The sequence below is a fragment of the Vidua macroura genome, chromosome 3 (genome assembly GCF_024509145.1).
Source record: "Vidua macroura isolate BioBank_ID:100142 chromosome 3, ASM2450914v1, whole genome shotgun sequence".
Lineage (NCBI taxonomy): Eukaryota > Metazoa > Chordata > Aves > Passeriformes > Viduidae > Vidua > Vidua macroura.
Window position 1 is genome coordinate 16,420,301 of NC_071573.1, and position 20,750 is coordinate 16,441,050.

General features: G+C 35.7%; 1 protein-coding gene across 2 annotated transcripts in view; it reads left to right on the forward strand.

The window, feature by feature from the left end:
* Positions 1–20,611, forward strand: part of ADSS2 (adenylosuccinate synthase 2) — a 36,917-nt gene extending 16,306 nt beyond the window's left edge. For both annotated transcript variants that reach the window (XM_053973504.1, XM_053973505.1), the window contains exons 3-13: positions 1,086–1,154; positions 1,889–1,939; positions 4,206–4,272; positions 7,301–7,408; positions 7,688–7,769; positions 9,487–9,613; positions 12,396–12,550; positions 12,977–13,101; positions 14,084–14,181; positions 18,843–18,992; positions 19,830–20,611. In XM_053973504.1, coding sequence (XP_053829479.1) covers positions 1,086–1,154; positions 1,889–1,939; positions 4,206–4,272; positions 7,301–7,408; positions 7,688–7,769; positions 9,487–9,613; positions 12,396–12,550; positions 12,977–13,101; positions 14,084–14,181; positions 18,843–18,992; positions 19,830–19,882 — 1,085 coding nt within the window. In that variant the 3' untranslated portion in view covers positions 19,883–20,611. The remainder of the gene's footprint in view (positions 1–1,085; positions 1,155–1,888; positions 1,940–4,205; positions 4,273–7,300; positions 7,409–7,687; positions 7,770–9,486; positions 9,614–12,395; positions 12,551–12,976; positions 13,102–14,083; positions 14,182–18,842; positions 18,993–19,829) is intronic.
* Positions 20,612–20,750: the final 139 nt, after the last annotated feature.

Sequence of the window (20,750 nt, forward strand, 5' to 3'; positions counted from 1 at the left end):
GTGGACTTAGTTGAATAAGAAGGCCCCCATGCTTTAACAATACAGTAGTTGGGAGAGAACTTTTTACAAACCCTCTTGCCTGTATCTTCTGCCTTTTGGTCTTGCCTGTTCTGAAGTTTTTTCTAGATTCTTTTAGGTATGCCTTATGTATAAAATCTCTTTCGGGAAAAAAAAAAGGCTTAGTAGTCTCCTGAAAGAACATATATATATTAAAAAAAAAAAAAAGGATAAGGGCAAAGTGATTGGACTATTATAATAGAGTATTCCTATTTTTAGGACTGCATCATGAAGGTAATCGGGAAGAAGTCTTAAAATACTTTGTGTTTTGATGTTTAGAATGCTTTTATCGGTGTGAAATTAGGTGATATGCAAACAGTTTTGGATGGCAGATCCCTTCTTCACGTAGATGTTCTACTGGTAGCTTTGAATCTACTGAGTTTGGTATGGCCTTAAGATGGTTCAGTTTTGCTGTGAGAATGCTCCTTCCTAGGCACTCAGTGATGCTGGTGAATTGTATGAACTAGTAGTCTTCTACTGAGCAATGTAATAGCTGTAGGAAGGTGAGCTTGCTTTTGATAGGGCTTTTTCCTCTGTTGTTTTTGCTAGTCTCTTAACAGTCCCACCTCTATGTACAGAATATTCTGTGTCTGTTTACAGCAAAATAGTGCCTGCAAGGATGCTATTGTCTATAATGGTGATAGAAATGTGCCAAGTTTTTAGAAAACAATAGGCTTATTAAATGAAGTGCAAAGAGGGAAGTTAATTTTAGATAAGAGGAAGAGGAAGTAGGATTTCAGACCATTCTACGATTCTGTTACTGTTTGTACTGGTCTAAATTGAAAGTTTGTTGTATTTATTAGGGAGATGCAATGCATATAGGTAGAAATGCATACTTTAGGAGCAAATCTGGCTTATACAAATTCCTAAGACTCAAAATTGCAGTAAGTTAAAGAGCTTAAACAAAATACTGTGCGCTCCTCAAAGACAAAATACTCTTCAATATATGAAGTATCTTGGAACTGTTTGAAATATGTTTTCCCGTGCTCAACATAATTAATGAAATTTTGTATGATGATTTTCTTCAGGAAATGGTGTTGTAATTCATTTGCCAGGACTCTTTGAAGAAGCTGAAAAAAACTTAAAGAAAGGAAAAGGTGAGAATTTTAAAAGAGTTTGTTGCACACTCCTCAAATGATTTAGATGGAGGATGCCTCTGTAGAGGTTACATACAATGTATTTTTCCACAGCTCCTTTTTTCTGTTGCTTTCTGACAGGAGTCTTGCTATAAGTGCCAGAGCTCTTGTGGGAAGGCAGATAAAAAGGAACCTCTGTACAGTTTCAGTATATAATCTGAATCAGAATTGTCAGCAGACATTTTTCTTTGCTTAAAAAAGTGAATTTAAGAAGTGAAATGGCTTTTTAAAAGTGTGTTAACCTGTTCAAAGTCATTGTACCTCTTAGAATATTGGTGTATACTTTGATGACCATGTTAATGCAAACAGTTGCTATGGTAATCACTTCTTGATTCAGAACTCAGTTTTTGGATACTTCATGGTATGTCTATAGCCATGCTTGGCAGCAGGCTGCTAGAACTGGGGAAAATCAATGGTCTAGATTATTCATAACCAAAAGAGCTACTAATGGTTTGCTAAAATTGAGGAGCTAGTAGCTTGAATTCTTCTTCAGAATAAGTCTGATTTTCTCAGCTTTATAGGTTGATGCCAAGTTTTAATTACTGAAATTACTTTTTTTTTCTCTGTAATGTGATTGCTTAGTCTTAAAATAGATTGACTGAAGACTAAGCATGAAAAGTATTTATACTTTATACATCAGAAGACAAAAATGCTATACAAAACATAATTTAAGCTATTTCATTTTGCCTTTAAAGGACTGGAAGGCTGGGAAAAGAGACTAATAATTTCTGACAGGGCTCATATTGGTAAGTTCCTATTTTTTTTTTTTTTTTTTTTTTTTTTTTGTGATTTTTTTTTTTTTTTTTTTTTTAATTTTGTTAATTTTTGTTTTTTATGGACTTTCTCTGGCAGTAAAAGTGTGATAATTTTTAGCTGTCTCTTTATATAGGTACTTTTCTTTGGATTAGGTCTCCCTGGGTTGATTGATTTATTGAAGGTCCTAGGAAAAAAAAAAATCACTCAGAACCCCCCCCGTTTTATGTTCTAGGGATTAAAAAAAAAAAAATCCTATTCCATAAGCATCACTTAGGCAGGAAAGCAGCTTCACTTTCTAAGTCAGATTAGAAGCACGGAGCAGTCAGAAAGCATTCAGAAGTGACTTGACTAAGGATTCATTCCCCTTTTGGTGTAAAAGTGGTGCTGCTCACGGTAACAATTCTGCTGGGAAATCAGGTGACCGGGTGTGACTTGAAACTAAAGATCTCCCTACCAAGGAAATTGCCACATGCTTCCTAAAGGAGATTTTATGGGCAGGATTCTGTAGGGATGAAGAGAATGGCTGCCCTCCTTGCAAGGTCCTCATCAATGAAGCACTGAATCCAGCCTATGCTTGAGACAGCACTGTAGCTCAAAGCCTGAAGTAAAATAGTATTGAGTCCAATCCACCAACACAGAGCTTTAGAAACTCTTCCTGTACCACCTCTACTACATCTTTACAACATAAATTCATCCTTTAGATTAGATAGATTCATCTTTAGATATTATAACATTATTGCTGCCTGTGGTAGTAATTTTCTGAAGATGCAAACTGTTTAGGACTTTATATGGTAAAAGCTTGTAACATCGGGGAAAAACAGTTTTGCTTTTGGTTTCGCTTTCTTGGGTTTTGCTTTGTTCTGTTTTTTACACCAATCTGGAATAGCTTAGTGAGTGAACTTACTGACAGTTATTTCAGAGTAAATATGTTTTTTCTTTGGAGTAACTAATGAGTTTGAAATAGAGTAATTGTTTCTAAGTTACCAGTATCTTTTCTGATAGTAGAATCACTGTAGGTGAATTATTTGGTAATTGCTTGATTACTAGAAAACCTGTTTTGTGGTGATTATATTGCAGTGGCAGTGCTGTGAACTTTTCATAATTAAACAGATTTTGAGTAAAAAGGACCAGGTGCTGACTGTTGCTCATAATAATTCAACCTCTTCACAGAAATGAGCTTTCATAATGCCTCTATTTAGAAAGTTTTGATGACAATTTGAAAGTCTGTTATCATGATAAAAATGTCTTCTCTAAAATGGGTATTGATCTATGAATGATTAGTCTGTAACAAAAGATCAGCCAAAGGTAGGTTCACACCGCTGGCCATAATGTAATTCTTTAAAATACAGGAATGCATGGAAATAAACACAAAGCCAAATTGGTAAGGCAAACAGGAAAACCACTCTTGTTCTGGAGAGATTAGCAAACTTACTAAATGGGTCTTTCCTGTGCAATGTGTAGATAGTTAAGAAAACCAGTTAAATTAATTCTGTTAGCCTATAAGCTGTGCACCAGCCCACTTATCTTTGTATTTGACATGAGTGGTGTAAGATTTTGGGGGAGGGGGGGACGGATGGATGTGTGTGTATCTTTTGAGTTTTGTCATTGTTCTGTTTTGGTTTTTGTTTCTTCTATGGTAGACAAAGTATTGCTACAAGGGATACTTTGCATAATCTTTATCATTAATAACAATATAATGCATAAAAATAAAATCAGGGCTTAGGAAGTTCACTTCTGTTTACATAACAGGCATTGGTGGGAGCTTTTGTATTTTCAGATAGTTTTAATTGATGTTGCCTAAAACATAAAAATAAAATTGTTTGTTTAAGAAATCCATAGAATGGGTGAGAATGTTAACTTTCAGATCTCTCCTAAATTTTAGCAGTGTGACCTTTTTTTTTTGCTATATCCTATTTCCAGGATTTTTTTAAACTGCATTTTTTCTTCATTTATCCATATATTCTTTGGGGCCACTACAAAGCCAAAATGGCTTAGTTATTCTGTGGGATGTGTATATTCACTCTGCAAATATTCTACAAAAGAAACACTTTTTTTAAAGTCTCTGAAAAACCTTAGTACTCTTCCCTGTGAAAAAATGTAAAAGAGAAGAAAAAACTCCTGTAATTTTATTTGCCTTTCTTCAGTGTGTATATTTATTTTCCACATGGGTTAACAGGCCTAGAGTTGGTCTGAAGAAATCATTACTGATGTAATAATTTGTTTCACACAAATTTTCAACTTATTTTATTTTCTTAGTGTTTGATTTCCACCAAGCTGCTGATGGCATCCAAGAACAACAGAGGCAAGAACAAGCAGGAAAGAAGTAGGTGGTTTTATTTTGTCAGACATGGGATGACTTAGTACAAACAGGACTTAATACACTGAATCTCTGTTTTGCTTTGTCAGTGGGTTAAAAAAATTATCCATGTGACTCTTGAATGTGGACTGTGAGGGATTATTTCTTACACTTTATCTTCCAGTGAAAGATTATATGCTTAATTAAAGGGCTCTGTCTTTATATTTTGCCTTAAGAAAAGGTTTCTAGTTGGTAATTCGCTAGTTTCTGCTTCCTAGTGTTTTAATTGTTTACTGGAGGTATTTGTTTCTGTAAGAATATATTTCTCTTTATGAATAATGAAGGACCCCTTTGGCATCTCCAAATAACTGAAAGTCAGAGGTGCATGTAGGTGTTCACATTGTCTTCTACAGAATGCTACTGACTTTCTGAAGCTTTCAAAACTTTTAGAAGTTATCTTGCTATGTTTTTAACTTGTGCTTTCCAAGTAGCTCACTAGTATTTGGGGATGGGAAGAAGCTGGCAGAATTAAGTGACCTATCTACAGTGGGAAGCAGTGTAGTGCTGTAGACTTCTCAGATAACAGTAAACTTACAAGAACTTCCAAAAAGAGAGATTATATGCATGAAAAGTAATTCAGACATACTTATCTGAAAAATGTTTCATCCATGATAATAAGCTTTAAGAGAGTGTCTGATTTGGGTGTATCGTGCTTCACACAGGTTGGCATCGAGTGATGATTTGTCAGTGATTTTTACAGGGAGTCATTTTCACACTTGTCTGCACTGTACCAGCTCCCTTGTTATCTGCTGGTTTAGGATTTAAAAAGCAAAAAGAACATATAGGTAGATATGGAAGAATATTCTTATTTTAATGAGCCCTTTTCAGCTATTACCAGTGTGTATCAGCTATTCTTGAATATTTATGGAGTGCAAGCTAAAATTGCCATATGACAATATTGCAGTTAAAAACACCGTCAGTCAAATCAGTTACTTGAGAGAAGCCACCACTCTATTGGTTAGTATTAAAGATTATTAGGGAATGCCCAATTAATTTGCTTAAAAAAAAAAAACTCGGGGAAAAAGTTATGCTCAAAACAAAAAAAAAAAAGTAAAGTCACTCTTAAAAATGCCATATTTCTTCTTTCTGTGGAATTCTTGATATTCTACAACATGTTTTTCAAGCTTGTTAAAATGATCCTATTTCCTCCTAAATTTTAAGGCTGAAGAACTGTAGAGAGGAGAGTAGTACTAGAGGGTGGCTAAGAACAGGCTATCATGGATTATCAAAAGATGGTCTCTTGTTTATTGGGGGCAAGGAATTGAAACATTCTGCTAGCATGTGTTACTGTAGATTTGACTACATGACATAGTTGGTGTTAAAATCCTTTTATGCCCAAGACTTTGAACTATTACCATTAGAATTACCATTCTAAATGGTACGTTTATTATTTCTTTTAACTGAATGCTTTTGCCTGGTCAAATGTAGCTCAAAAACCACCACCAGTAAGACTTATCATGTAGCTTCCCTTGCAGAAAGGTTATAGAAAAGCTAATCTAATACACTATATTCTGCTTATACAGTTCTTTTAGCTTCTGTAAGTACAGTCTTCTGACAACTTTTTTATTGATTGGTATGTCTTAATGAAACAAAATAAATGGAAACCAACCCTTCCTTTATGGAATAAATAGAAACCAACCCTTCTGTCTGTTGAGAGTATGAACTGGGGTGGAGGCTAGAGTCAGCTGTTTAAGCCACAATGTCCTGGTCTGGTTAAAGGATACAGTGTGTTGCAAAGTTCATTATAATGTCTTTTTTTTTTTTTTTTTGGACTGGAGGTAGACATAACTCCCTGAGATTACTTGGTATTGAGTCTAATTGGAAGAATTCAGATTTTTTTTCCCAGTGAATTTTTGAATCTAATCCAAACTGCTAAGGACTCACTATGAACTGTATTTCTGTTCATTCACATATCAAGTGATACTCGATAATATAAGTTTGGACATGACCTGTGCTTCCTACTTTACCTGGAGACCCTCTTGAATTGAGTTATGGTATGGTACCTCCAAGGCAGTTTGAAGAACTATGGGACACTCTGCATATGCAGAATTTATAACTGAAGAAGAGCCTGTGTCTGATTGAAGTGGGGGTGGGGAACCCAAGCCAGTTAAAACTAAGAAACTAAGTGTACAATTAAGCTTAGCAACATGTAGCACGCTTTTGAAAATACTGCAGACCAGTTCACTTCTCCTTAAAAAATTACTTAATGTATTGAGCATGATGGAGAAGATATTTGATAATCTGCCTGTGATGAGTACAGTTTGGCTCCATTTTGATAGCTACTTAGCATGACTGTGGCAGAAAACATTCTCTGAAGTATCTGTACTTCTCTCACAGTAAAGTCAGTGCAAACAAGTTTTATATCATCAAGACTTAAGCTGGAAAAGGCTTAAGAGTGGGAGGTAAGGGTAAGAAAAAGAATTCAGTTTTTCAGAATCAGCTACAGTGGAAAATCCATGCCTGAACTCTTAATGTAGAGCATTTTGAGAATCTCTTTTGGATGTTTGGCAGTGTTTTCTGTTTTCCTGGCTCCAACTGAGGTATTTAGAATGAAATGAAATATTTCTTATACACAAACATAAAATCCATACTCCTTGTGCTGTTACTTTATGGAGGACTTTCTTTAGGTCTTCGGGACAGTGTTTTAGGAAGATGTTTATTTAGTTTTGGTTCATAATACTGAAGGATGTTTCCTTGACATTTGGTTCCTTAAGTATAAAAGTTTAGAATTGTGTACAAATAAATATGTAAACATTCACTAAAGTACAAAAAATCATTGGTTTAAAAACAGAAGTATGTAGAAGATTAACATATTTGCTTGTATAAACAGAGATATTCTGACACTAGATTGCATCCTAAAAATGTTTTGTTTTAAATGCTTGAAACAAGGTTAAATGCTCACAATTAACAGTATTTCATTTTATGCTGAGGATGAAATAGCTTTAAAGAAAAAACACCGTTATATCAATAACTCTTCATTATTATCTTTTCAAAGTCTGGGAACTACCAAAAAAGGAATTGGTCCAGTATATTCTTCAAAGGCAGCTCGAAGTGGACTCAGAATGTGCGATCTTGTTTCTGATTTTGATGACTTTTCTGAGAGGTAATTACTGTACACAGTTTTAAGCATAGTTTTCAGTTTCTGGATAGTACCCTGTGTAAGCAATTACATTTGGTTCCTGTTAATTTTCTTAATTAAACATGATTTTAAAATAAAAAATTATATATAATTTTATTAAATTATACAGTCATGATTGTTATCATAATTCATTGTTTGAAATGGTTTAATTACCAAATAACTGCAGATATTTAACCCATAAAAATCGAGGATTGGTGGGAGGAAAACAAACAGAAACCTCAGTCAAGCATTTTTGCCTTTCAGGTTCAAAGTGTTAGCCAATCAGTACAAAGCAATATATCCTACCTTAAAAATAGATATTGAAGGGGAATTGGAAAAGCTGAAGGTAAGCCTGCTTCTGTCTCTTTGATGATATAATCACAGTGTGCAGTTAGTGATATGCAAATCCTTTGGTGTGACTGATGCTTGTGCTTGTGTGAGGAGTTAGACTGTATCATGGGAAACCATATGTATCAGTGTTGCAAGATCTGCTGCTGTCCTTAAGGACACTCTTAGCCCAGTCTTATGCAACATTTCAAAACTTACTTTCAAGAGAGATGCTGTGAATTTTAAGAAAAAGGCTTGTATGGAGCAATTTCTTCTTGACTTCTATTTGCTCAAACATACAGTCTAGGAGAAAAACCAGGATTGTAGTTGGGGGAAATATGTTTCATTGTAAAGCAGAATGTTAAGTCCTTGTCTCAAAAAGTTAAGAACCAAAATAAATAAATAGTTTTTCTAAGTAATAAGCCTTAAAAAAAAAAACTATCTAGCAACATGGAAAAATGGAAATTGATAGCAACAAAATTGGAAATTGGTAGCAGGAACTAATGAAGGATGATTGCCAGCAAACTAGTCTTGTGGTTAATTATGGATTCTGATTTGATGTTTTCCCTGAGGCTGGGACAGTTGAGAGTTTCCTCATTGGTATTAGGTTTTATTTGCACAGCATCCAAGTCATTTGAAAATCTTGTGAGGTGTCTTACTGTTCTACCAAACCTTTTTATTCATGCTATTTTATAGAAACTTATCTGTATGAGATTTTTTTAACCCTTAAAATGTCAACCAAATGTGACATTGTTTAAAACCACTGAGGTGTGTGGGGAACAGGGAGGGTACACACAATTACATGATAATTCTTTAACAAAATCAGGCCAAAGAAAGAATCCTTCCTCTACCTTTAATTTTTACAGCTCTAGAGTAGAATATATGGGAGTTCTTAGCACTTCTATTTGTTTTACTTTAAATAAGGCCTGTTGCAAATGTTGTGTTGTTGTATTTTTATTAATTTGTAGGTCTAGAAACCAGTTACAGTTGATTGCTTCATAATGCTTTATAGTTTACTTAATGCAATTCAGGATTACAGAATATCTGAGACTCCTTGTTAAGGTAGAAACACAACACATATTTGTAGCTTGAGGAAAATTACTTGTCTTATGCTACTGCACTGGATTCCATTCTGAAAGACAAAATGTTGCATTTTACGTGGAGTAAATTGTTAAAATGAGAACTTCCATATGTTCTCATGGAGAAAGACTGTGTATCAAGTGATAATCTGAACATGATTGGCTTCTTGCATCCAGCTACTCAGTGGCATTCAGGCATTTGATGCTGAATTCCAATAAATAACTTCACTTTTACTTAAAAATTATAGCTCACAATTGTGTGCATTTGTTAGCTTCAGATGGCCAGAAGTGGAACTCCCTACATGCTGGTTTTGGGGGAGACATCTTGAACACTTGGAAATGAAAGGTCAAATACAGTATAGTGATAATACTCATGCTTGAATATTTCTAAAGCATTCAAGAAGTTTGGATTTTTCTTTCCTTCTCATCCTTGCCCCTTTTTTCTTTCCTCCTAGGAAGAGTGTACTTATCTGTTGTGTAAATCTGAGTTTCACATTCTTCCTCCCTTTTTTCATATTATGACATATTTAACGTTTCTTTGCTTTTCCTCTCTGAAAGGAATACAAGAATTACTATGAGGGAACAATAGCAATTCTGCTGTGGCTGCCTTTTATCATAATGAAATTATACTATACAATAGTCTTTTGTGTTATTCAGGGCTACATGGAAAAAGTAAAACCAATGGTAAGGGATGGTGTTTATTTCATGTATGAGGCTTTACATGGACCACCAAAGAAGATCTTAGTTGAAGGTGCAAATGCAGCACTGCTGGACATAGATTTTGGTAGGTATGGTCTCTTTGAGACACATATTGATATACACTTGCATTGTGAAAAAGGAACATTAAGTATAAACTCTCCTGTGATAAGCTGTTCTCATGGCAGAAGTGGTTTTCGTTCTGGAAGAACAGCACTCTATATGACTAGCAAATAATACAGGGGTGGGTGAGCGTGTGTGTTAATTAAATTATTTCAAAAAGCTGTAGACTCTCCCAAGAGTAATAATTTGAATGACAGTAAAGATCAAGTGGCTCCTCTTAAGAGTGTAGGTACTCTTCCAGCATCTCTAAATTTTAAATGAAATCACTCACAATTTTTTACATCTGTGGAAATCACTTGAGAATAAAAATGGAGAGCTTTGAGAGGAAAAGCATATATGCAAGATACTTCTTGACTTTTGAAAAATCAGCTTGCCTTTTTAAAAAAGTCTTTATATAATACTTAGTTTTCCATTGTTTCAAATTGCTGGGAAAGGTGTTGGTAATCTGGATTGCTAATGAGGCAAGACTGAAAATATTATCCCAATCTATTTGATATTCAAAATTATGTAGTTTTTCTTAAAACACTCTAAGTTTGCTAATAAATTAGACGATTCTAGGTAGTAGAAGCAGCTTCTTTTTAATGGGATGATTATGTTTGGTTATTACATTGTAACGGCAGATGACCTGCCACCTCTGTCTAAGCATAAGCAGCCTATGTGATTGGCTCCTGCATTTTGTCACATTTTTCTTCAGTCTCACTGGCCTTGTAATGGTGTAATTTTTATTGTTAGGAAGATGCTAACACCTGAAATTGAAGCCTGTAAAGACTGCTGTCAAACATTTATGAAACTGGCATGCACTCAGCTTTCAACCAATATGAGTTCTGGTACTGGGCATTTTCAAACATACTCAGTCTGAAAGCCTCTTAAGCCTCTTCTTTTAAGAGTAAGATATGTCTTAGATTAGTCACTGTAAGTATAAGCACCAAACTTTCTCATGATAATCTGAATATTAGAAGACACATAGTTTTTTAACAAGACAAAAAAATAAAGAGGAAAGAAGTATTCAGATATGCTTGTCATAGGGAAATCTTCGATGCAAAATGGAGATATTTGCAAAAAAAGTCTATCAAGGGGGGTTCTTTTCTTGTAAATGGTGAGTATTTTGGATTTCATGTAAATAGAAGGTGCAGGCAGTCTGAAACACATCAGGTATGTCTATAATACATACAGAGTTGTTCAGATTAGTTTGACTTTTTCCTGCCTCTGCTGTGAGGCAAACAGAGCCCAAACACACAAGAAAATCTGCTCTCCATAGGTAGATGCCATCAGTGGACTGGACACTTGTGTTAACAGTAGACAAGCCCTAGTCCAAAGGTTTGGCGTTGCCAGTTTGGTTATTAAGCATTCTGAATGAGGCTGTTGTCTGTGCTTTGTTGCATAGAAGTCTTAATATTGAAGCGAGTTTTGTGAACGTGTGTCTGTTGGCTGTGAGGATAGTAAGTCCCCAGGCTTGCTGTCCATCCCACTTTTCTGGAGCCTATAATGAAGCTCACATGTGCATTTGTCTGGGAATGGGGGGGCAGGTATGGTCTTCTGTGTTTTTAAGCACAGAGTAATGACAAGCAATGAAAATATAACAGACTAGGAGGTGAAAGTGAGTAAGAATTGTTCATTGAATCTGTTTTTGACATCCACTAGCTATATTCACCTGTCATTACTAAGAAAAGTTTTACTGCTGTGTTCTAAGATTAAAAACTAATTAATGCTTGCAAACTGCTGTTATGTATCACCTGTAAGCCTGGGTCTTTCTCTGGAGTGATATGGGATACCTGAAGCTAATCTGTGAAACCTCACTGATCAGTCTCTGAAGGATTTTTGACTTTGTAAAGATGTCTATATTGCTGAAAGATGTATTGCTTTTAGTTCCTTTTGTCTTGGCTGTTCCTCTCTTACCTATCTCTGATTCATATCAAAAGACATACAGAAAAGGTCTGACGCAACAGGTACAAGTATCTTGCTTATGTGCAGTTACAGTGAGGCTGAAGTATTTGTTCACAATTCAGCTGAGGACTGGCATGCTCAGTTTCATTTGCCACTACTTAATGAAAAAAAGGTATAAACCTAAGGATTTTGAGATGTTTAACTCTTTTGTTTGCAGTCCAGGCTGCATTTAAATGACAGCTGAGTATTTAACTAGAGACAGACTTGTACTACTAGACTGTATTCAAGGAATTTTCTTTTTTAAATGATCTTTTTTCATTTGATTATGTAAACAAAGTTGTTCTTTCCAGAATTCTGCTTTTCATTGCAATTTCTTATCCTTATAATGTGCTGATCAGTTTGTAGAGTTTGTATTTTATTTTTCCTCCAAAAATTAAAAGTAGTAAACCTCTATTCTCTTAACTTTTAATACTGTTTTCTTAAGAGTCTCCCTTCAAATTTTTGTATTGTTCAATAAGTGAGTATATTTAATGAAAGAAAGAAAGGTATGTTTTTGTGGTGTCTTACTCCAGATTTTTTACCTGAATTGTTACGTAGTCCATTTTTACCAGTTGAAGTAAGTAGTAAAATTTCTACCTTTTCCAATGAAGGTGGATTAGACAATATACATACAAAGTTAAGAGCTCACTGAATGTGTTCTTGACTCTAAAATACATTTATTGTGTGTTTTGGTTTTGAGTGTTGTAAGATCTAGGTAAGTGCAGTGCAAGTAGTATTTCTCACCAGGTTAGAGTTTTTTCTAAAAACAGTTTAAACCCAGTGTTTTAATAATTTTCTAAACCAAATGTTTTGATTTTTAACAGGCACATATCCTTTTGTGACTTCATCAAACTGCACAGTTGGAGGTGTGTGCACAGGTCTGGGCATGCCACCGCAGAACGTCGGGGAAGTGTACGGGGTTGTGAAAGCCTACACAACCAGAGTTGGAATTGGTGCCTTTCCTACAGAACAGGATAACGTGAGTATTACAGCCTCAGGTGTGACCTGCTGGGTGAAATAACTTGGTGTGTCTTATCTGAATTTTATTAAGTCAGTGTTAACAATGGTTAAGTGCAAGTATGTAAGTGACAATGTGTTTGGATGTCTCAATCTTCTGATTCTAGACTGACCTTACAGGACTGCCAAACATGATTGCAAATTTCTTACACATTTCTCTGGAATAGAAGGTTAGAGCAGGAACAAATTTTGCAAAGTTTGCCTAAAAGTCGTTCTCTTGAATTAGAAAGAACATTTTGTATTGCTGTCTTCATCCTAATGGACAGCATTGTGAAAAACTGGGGGAAGGACTTTAAAGGTAATTTACAATATATTGTAAAATGTTAAGTAAGCACCTGCATCATGTGTTGCAAATCAAAGAAACCCACACTGTCTTACTCTTTGTTAGGAAATTGGAGAATTGCTGCAACAGAGAGGCAAAGAATTTGGTGTTACCACTGGTAGGAAGAGAAGATGTGGCTGGCTGGACCTTGTCTCACTCCGATATGTCTATATGATTAATGGATTTACTGCGTGAGTTGTTTGCTGAGCTTTGCTGTCAACTTGACAGAAAACCATGAAATGCTGTAGATTACTGTAAATTGTACATATACAAGTTAGTAACATTTGCACTGTTAATACTGATCTGTTGATTGTTTTGATATTTTGGTAAATTAGATGTTCCTTATTTTTCCTTTCCTTAAATATTTTTACATTTAATATTTTCGTACATGTAGATTTTTCTCTCCTTTCTTTATGGAGATTTCTGTTGTTTGTCTTCAAAATAAAATAGATGGGAACCCATCAGTATCTCTAATCATTAGTAAGTATTAAAAATATGTATGTCTTTGGGATGTTAATCAAAATGAAAGGTAGGTGCCTGAAACAAACTGGTATAAAATTTCTAGCAGATCAAATAGTGTAAATACATATTTTATTTAAATACTTCTGTTTTTCTTGTTCTTTTTGGGTTTTGTTTTAAATAAGATGCAGCCAGGTATTTGTAGAGCCAGTGTTTGATTATTTTTCTGCCTTAACTGTAGGACAGGAACATCTGGCAGAGGACCGGAACAAACACCAACAGGCATCATGCAATGAAATTATTATCTTAGATGGTTATACCTTAAATGGTTAGGGATCTTGGCAGCACCCTCATCATGTAAAATTATAACACTTAAAGCCATAGACAAATTCATTCAATTGGACAATACTTGTTGTTTGATGTTTTGGGCATTTTCATGTAGTACTAGATCAAAGGATGCAACAAAAACTGTGTTTAACCCTTTTTTGTTGCTGTTGTCTTGTTTCAGTGGTTGGTTGTTTTTTTGGTTTGGGGTGGTTTTTTTTTAAGTCAGACCAGTAACAGACTAGTGCCATTTGAGATATTTTTCTAAAGAAATAAAATTAGTTGCAGGAATCGATTTTGTTTGATTCTTTGTTGTTTTGGGGTTTTTTTTAACAATGTGATAACATTCAAGAATTGAACTTGTTTAACCAGAGTAATGTTTCTTTATAGATTGGCACTTACCAAATTGGATATCTTGGATGTATTTCCAGAAATCAAAGTTGGTGTTGCATACAAACTAGATGGTGAAATCATACCTCATTTTCCTGGTAAGACTGCTTATTTAAAAATTTTAGATTTTGGTGAAATGTAATGTGGTACTTTTAAATGCATTTGACATCTACTTATAAAACTTACAAGAGCAATATTTTACTTCAGCATCAAGCCATTAATGTCTTCCAGATGCACCAGACATATCTTTTACCTTACCAGTACCGGCACCCTAAAGGTACCTGTACCAAATACTGGATTTTGTCTACTAGAAAGATTCAAAGATCTGTATAAAGCTTGTAAAACATAACTGTTGCTACTACTTGTCCTTTTTATTTTATACAGCCTGCATCACCTTCAAGCTAAATTGGAAGCTTGTTTCATACTCTAAACTCTATTATCTTGTTCCCGCTACTGTATTGATGCGATTTTTAGCAGGCCAAGTCTTCATTTATGCAGTGAACCCCATAAGAGAAATGGTCTTGTTGAAAAGCCAGTTTTTTCTTTCCTTTCCTTCCTTTCTGTTCTTTCTTTCCTTAACTGTTACATTTCTAACAGTTGACTTCCCTTTCATGACTTACAGAGCAGCCAAAAACCTACAAAAGCTGCACAGTGTAAAAGGAGGGACAAGGGGTGGGGCAAGAAACAAAGTTTAGGTGAAAGCAAGACTATTTTCTAATATGTGAACCAAGGTATATCAGCTTAGTGTGATAGATACTGTAGTTCTTGAGGAGGCCACTGGTCATTTTTATTTGAAGAGTATACCTGCATGTTAAAATACTCAAGTATGACAAGCCAGTGTTTTTATAGATAATGTGTCTTGTTCAGTTTGTGATAGTTAGACATACTGCAGAAAAAAAGGAAGAACATAAAACAGTACTAAAGATTGAGTTTTTTGATTTTCACAATGTGCACATAGATGCCCATTTTCATTCTAATTGGTACATGAGGATTAAAGGCTGGTCACAGGTTACAGTTTTTCATGTGATATCGTCATCATCAGAGAACTTCTTGTGGGTGAGGAGATGAACTATAGTAATTGGATACAACTCACAGCAGGATTTATGTAGTACAAAGATGTAATTATGTGTAAAGGAATAAGTGATGATCTGCCACTAGTCCTTGAAAATAGTACATATCTGTTAAGAGTAATTCATAAGGAATTTAAAAAAATCTTTTGTTTCTCCATGTTCTTGTGGGAGTTTTCTAACTGATTTGCTGTCCAGGATCTTCAAACAAAAGTGCCAGTTCCAGTCTCAATACATGCTGAATTACTTTGATTCAGGAAAATTAGTACTCGTCTTGCATTAAAGCAGGGAATGCTTTTCCCTTTTTAAGACTCAGATATTACGTGATTGATACTCATATCAAAACACTGGGGACATTTGTATTTACTTGAAATGGCCTTTGAACATAATGGAGAGGTTGCATGTTTGAATTGAGACCTACTCAGTAAATGCTTTTCCTGTAGCCCATTGTATGACCTTGTGCTCAAGCCAGGAAAACCTTTTCTGGCAGTCCATCCTTAAAGATGACATAAGCAGGTAGCCATGTTGTACAGTACTAAGATGTCAGTAATTTGTGGGGGTTTTATTTCATTCATTGTATGTCTCAGGGCCACAATCTTGTTAGCTACAACTCTTGAGGGAGCAGACTTTGTTCCATGTATACCCCTAGGTAACAGCTGACCTTTGGTCACAGCAGCACAATGTGGCTCACTTGCCTGTATTTTTCGTTACTGTAAGAACAATTAAGAATTTTGGTAGAACTTTAGTAGAAGCTGTTGACATGCTGTCTTCCTTAAAGTGTCAGGAAGGAGTTTGAGCTGAACTCCCGGTAAGCTGGAAGATGCTGTCTCTCACAGTGCCTCTGTGTTCCGTGCCTCTCTTTGCTATACTCCTCAACGTTTGGCAGTATTTTCAGCACACATGCTGCAGGTTACCCCTGCCCCTGGCATAAAAAACAAAAGGTAACTTTATTCCCACTCTGTGTTTTGCAGACCATTAGACTGTTTCTGATGTCTACATTTCTGCATGCTGTGTGCTTGTACAATTTTTTTTTTTCAAACGTGCCACTGACATTTGAATTTAATTTAGAAGAAAACTAGTCTGGGAAGCTCTCACTGGCAGCCTTTTTCTTTCTCTCTCCCCTTCTTACCCTCCCACTCTCTTGGAGATGTTCATGATTTACCCTTCTTGTGAAATGACTCTCTGAATTAGAGGCACACATAGTACCCACCATCTCAGGAAAAGCGTGCCATGTTTCATGTATTGTTCCTTTTTGCACCTAGATGAAAGAATCATAGAAATGCTACTCGGGGTTGTTTTAGCTTAGCTTTCTGTGTGCGTTTCATAATTGCCTCTTAAGCAGGATCCTAGAATGTCTTGTAAATTTATGGCTGGCTTCAGTTGTTGTTATTGAGGCTGTAGTCTTTTGCTGGCCAGTGATAGGAGTTTATGGGAGACAGAACTTCCTGCTAGCTTTGAGCCAATCTGTTTAAAAAGAATGTGAAAGCTATTGTCTAGTTCTCTAATGCTTCCTGTCCAAGTTCAGACATCAGTTGATTTCAGCACAGAGAGACATAAGCTCTAGCTCAGGAGACTTTGAAAACACAATTGCTTAGGAAATTGGGAGATTACTTTGGACAACCTTTACTTTCATGCTTGATGTTTTGTTTTTTTTTTTCCTTGCACTTTTCCCCTGGCCATTTGCTGTAGGTTAAAGAGCTGGCACACTATTCTGCATGCACCTTTGGTCTGACCTACATGACTGTTTTCATGTTCAGTTTCTGGAAATTGCTGGAGGATCTTTCTCTTTGGGACCTTGGGATCTTTCCAAGGTCCCAAATCTGAGATATTTTTTCTGAGTTGGAACTAGCATCACATCACTCTTCAAATTATGATATCACTGTATTTGCTCTGTCTGTAATATAGTTAAGGAGTTAAGGAATATTCTGGAAACCCTAAAAGATAAATCCCCTCAGTGAAAAGCTGAGAGAGATCTAGATGGTGACTAGATCTGGTACTACACCGAGCTCAGTTTGTGGTTTGTCTTTACCACACATCTTTATCACACCTGCTGGGACAAAATGAAAGAATCCCTTGAAATATCAAACAATACATCCCTTCTTTTTCTTCTCTCTTACGGGGAAGTAAGGAACTGAACTAATACAGGCTAATGGAAGATTGTAGTCAATATTAGACCGTTCAATACCAAATGCTTTTAGCTGTCTCCATCTAACCTCATCAGAGAGATTTCAAAGAAAAAAACCTGTGGACATCCAAGATGAGGTGTTCATTCACTTACATCTTCAGAAAGAGGGAGGCTAGCTACCATCTGCCTGCCGGCAGATCAGTTTGTGGTTGTGCACTTTGAGTGTGTCTGTTCTGTTGTACAGATCACCTGCACAGCAGACAACACCTCAGTTGTTACTTCTGACAGTAAAGTGCTTATCCTTGGCTTCTGCAACCAAACATCCTTATTGTGCTTGTGTGTTCTCATTGCCACAAGTATTGGTTCAGGATTCCCTTAACCTGGGAACACCTTGGTCCAAAACTTTGCACATTTCTTTGCTGTTACAGACTTTAAGGACAGCAGAGCAGTCTTCTTTCAGCCTTTCTCAAAATGCCTAGTCCATTAAGGCTGTCCTTACAGCACTGCTGCTGTTGAACTGTTGCCTGCATCAGAACAAATTGTTCAATGTGCTGAGCTTGAGTCTGTTGGCTATACACATGCTGGAGGGGATTAGCATGTGGTTTTGTATTTGCACCTCTACTGTGCCTATTGCACCTCAAACCCTTTCCCAGGCTGACTAGCTGTCCTGGCAGGAGTGACTCGAACTGAGACACAGAGCCTACATAAAGTAATTACTATGCCCTCTTCTTCATGAAGGCAAGAAGGAATGCCTGACTCCTCCCATTTTTAAATCAATATATTTTGATCATTTTCAGACTTAAGCCCTTTGTTTTGCTGTCTGTGTCATTCCAAGACTTAATGTTCAGATAATTACTGGAGTGATTCAGTACCAGAACAGTATGCCTAGCATGTTTTTCAATACTAGAAGTCATCACAGGATTCATAGTTAAAGGACAACATTGTGGCAGCTTACTAAATGAAGGACAAAATATTGCTTCTCTTCTGAGAAGTAGTGGGAACAGTTACTGTTCATACATCCTGTGGGACTCCACACTGGTTGATAAATTCATTGCAGGGTTTTGGGGCAAAGGGTCTGTGGGCATCAGGGGTCTGTTAAGTCCTAACTACATCTTGTGACTATGTTTAGTTAAAAGGTACACTCCTACGCCATTTTAAAATGTGTTTTAGCTGCTTGATACAAGCTGGTTCTTAATTTTGCTTTCGCAATTTCCTTATGAAGAGGGATCTGGTTCTCAGTATTTGTTCAGAAAAAAAAGAGCATTTTGGGGAATTATTTCCCTGAAAAGTTGTTTTCTGAACAGAAAAGATTGTGGTTTCAGCAAAATATATGCATGTGACTGAGCACTGGAATTCCTAAAGTCTGAGTCCCGATAATTACTGGATTTTTCCCCCTTATGCTTATATTAACAAAACCCCCAACACTTTAGCAGCTGCAGTACTTGTATTACCTTATGAGCAAACCTCTTTGTGTAAAGAAAGAATAAAAGCCTTACCATTGGTGTTTCATAGTAGAGAATATACAGTATCCATGGACATAAAATTTTTGTTTCTGTTTGCTTCTCAGCCAACCACGAAGTCTTAAACAAAGTAGAGGTTCAGTATGCGACACTCCCAGGGTGGGTTACGGACATATCAAATGCCAGGACGTTTGATGAGCTGCCTGTAAATGCACAAAATTACGTTCGTTTTATAGAAATGGAGTTGGATGTTCCTGGTGAGTAAAAAAGATTTTCTTCTTGTTGTCTGGGTTATTCCTGCTTCATGAAACCTGTTTGGTATTTTGTATTAGTGAACACTCAAAATACTGAAAACTAGATTCTAACTGTGCTTATTGTGATGTACCTGGTGCCACTGGTGATTACGGTATTACTACTTTTTATTTAGTTGTTGAACTCAAAATTTTCAGAAGTTTCAATATGCATTCCTTCTCTGGCTTATACTATAGTTCTTCTTCAATTAAGAAGAACTATTCGTTTCATAACTTGCTCAAGTATCTTTTAGACTGGTTATAATCGGGGTTTAGTTTTGCTATTATCATAAAGTCAGTGGGACTATGGGTTATTAATTAGTATGATGAATTATATATGAGAGTATATACGTATATATATGTATAAATATATATGAATATGTATGAGAGTATATTATATATGAGAGTATATATATATGAGAGTATATATATATGTGTTCCTGAACTGATATATTTCTGCATGCTGCCTAATAAAGGTGATCCTAATAAGGGTGTGGTTCCATCCAAAGCTGGGAGTTAGGAGATGATGCAAATTTTTACTTTTCTGATAGTTTCTAACTACCTTTTATCTTATAATCTGTAAAAGTGAATAATTTATTATGACAGTTTCAAGAATACTTGCTTTTTGAAGTTGTCAGTGTATTCTTTGACAACAACAAAGTTACCATTTCTTAATGTGTGAATAGTATATGCTGTATTTTTCTTCAAAATGTGGTGCTTAAGAAGATGAGTTTGTATCTTAAGATACAATCCACTCTTGCTTTGTATTACTTACAATAGAAGTTTGCTTTTTCTCTCCCGCAGTTAAATGGATTGGAGTAGGGAAATCCAGGGAATCAATGATCCAGCTGTTTTAAAGATTTCAGATGCATGGAAGAAAGCACACTCCTCAAAAGACTGCTCATTCTTTAATGCATTAGTAGCCCGCAAAGCAAAGATGTTGGAAAGATAGATTTTTGCATGGGAAGAAATGCTAGAGTTGATACCCCCAGATCAATTGCTACTCCTGAAAGAGACTCTTAACATGAACCTGTATCAATTCCTGTTCAACTGCAATTACCAGGACACTTGTCATTGTTGTTCAAGGTGCCATCAGATTATTTTTCTTTACCTAATATTTACTTCATAATGTAAATCCTGTTTGAAAATCTAAGGTAGCATTGCTTTCATGACTGTTCGTCTTTGTTATCCTCTCTGCTTTTGGCGGTGTTACTTCCCTGAAATTTTAGACAGTGAAAATAATGCAGTTTTGCACAAATAGTTTTACATCCTCATTATTTGTATTCCTAAAGCTGTTGTATTCTTAATGACTGGTCTTGTGAGTGATTAAAGAGGGGGAGTCTGATTTTATAATGCTATAAATGCTGTCTAAATTATTGTGTGATCTCTTTTTTAAAAGAAGATGTGATGCCAAGTTGTTACGAATGTCCAGGTTTTTTTAGCTGTATAACACAGGAAACTTACTCTTTGTAACTCACAGAGGATACACAAGTGTTTACCAGGAAGTGTGCTCAGAAAGTTAGAAAACTGATATTGTAAAAAGTTCATTTGCAATTATTAAAGAACTGGTCTGATTTTGAGTTAAATGTTTTATGATGTTACTCTTTCTTTTCCTGGCATTTTAAACTCTGTGCTTCTCCACTTCCAAGACACGCATCTTAAACTGTTCTCCTAATTAAATGGGGTTATATTTATATTTTGTGAGAATTCTAACATTTTGATGCC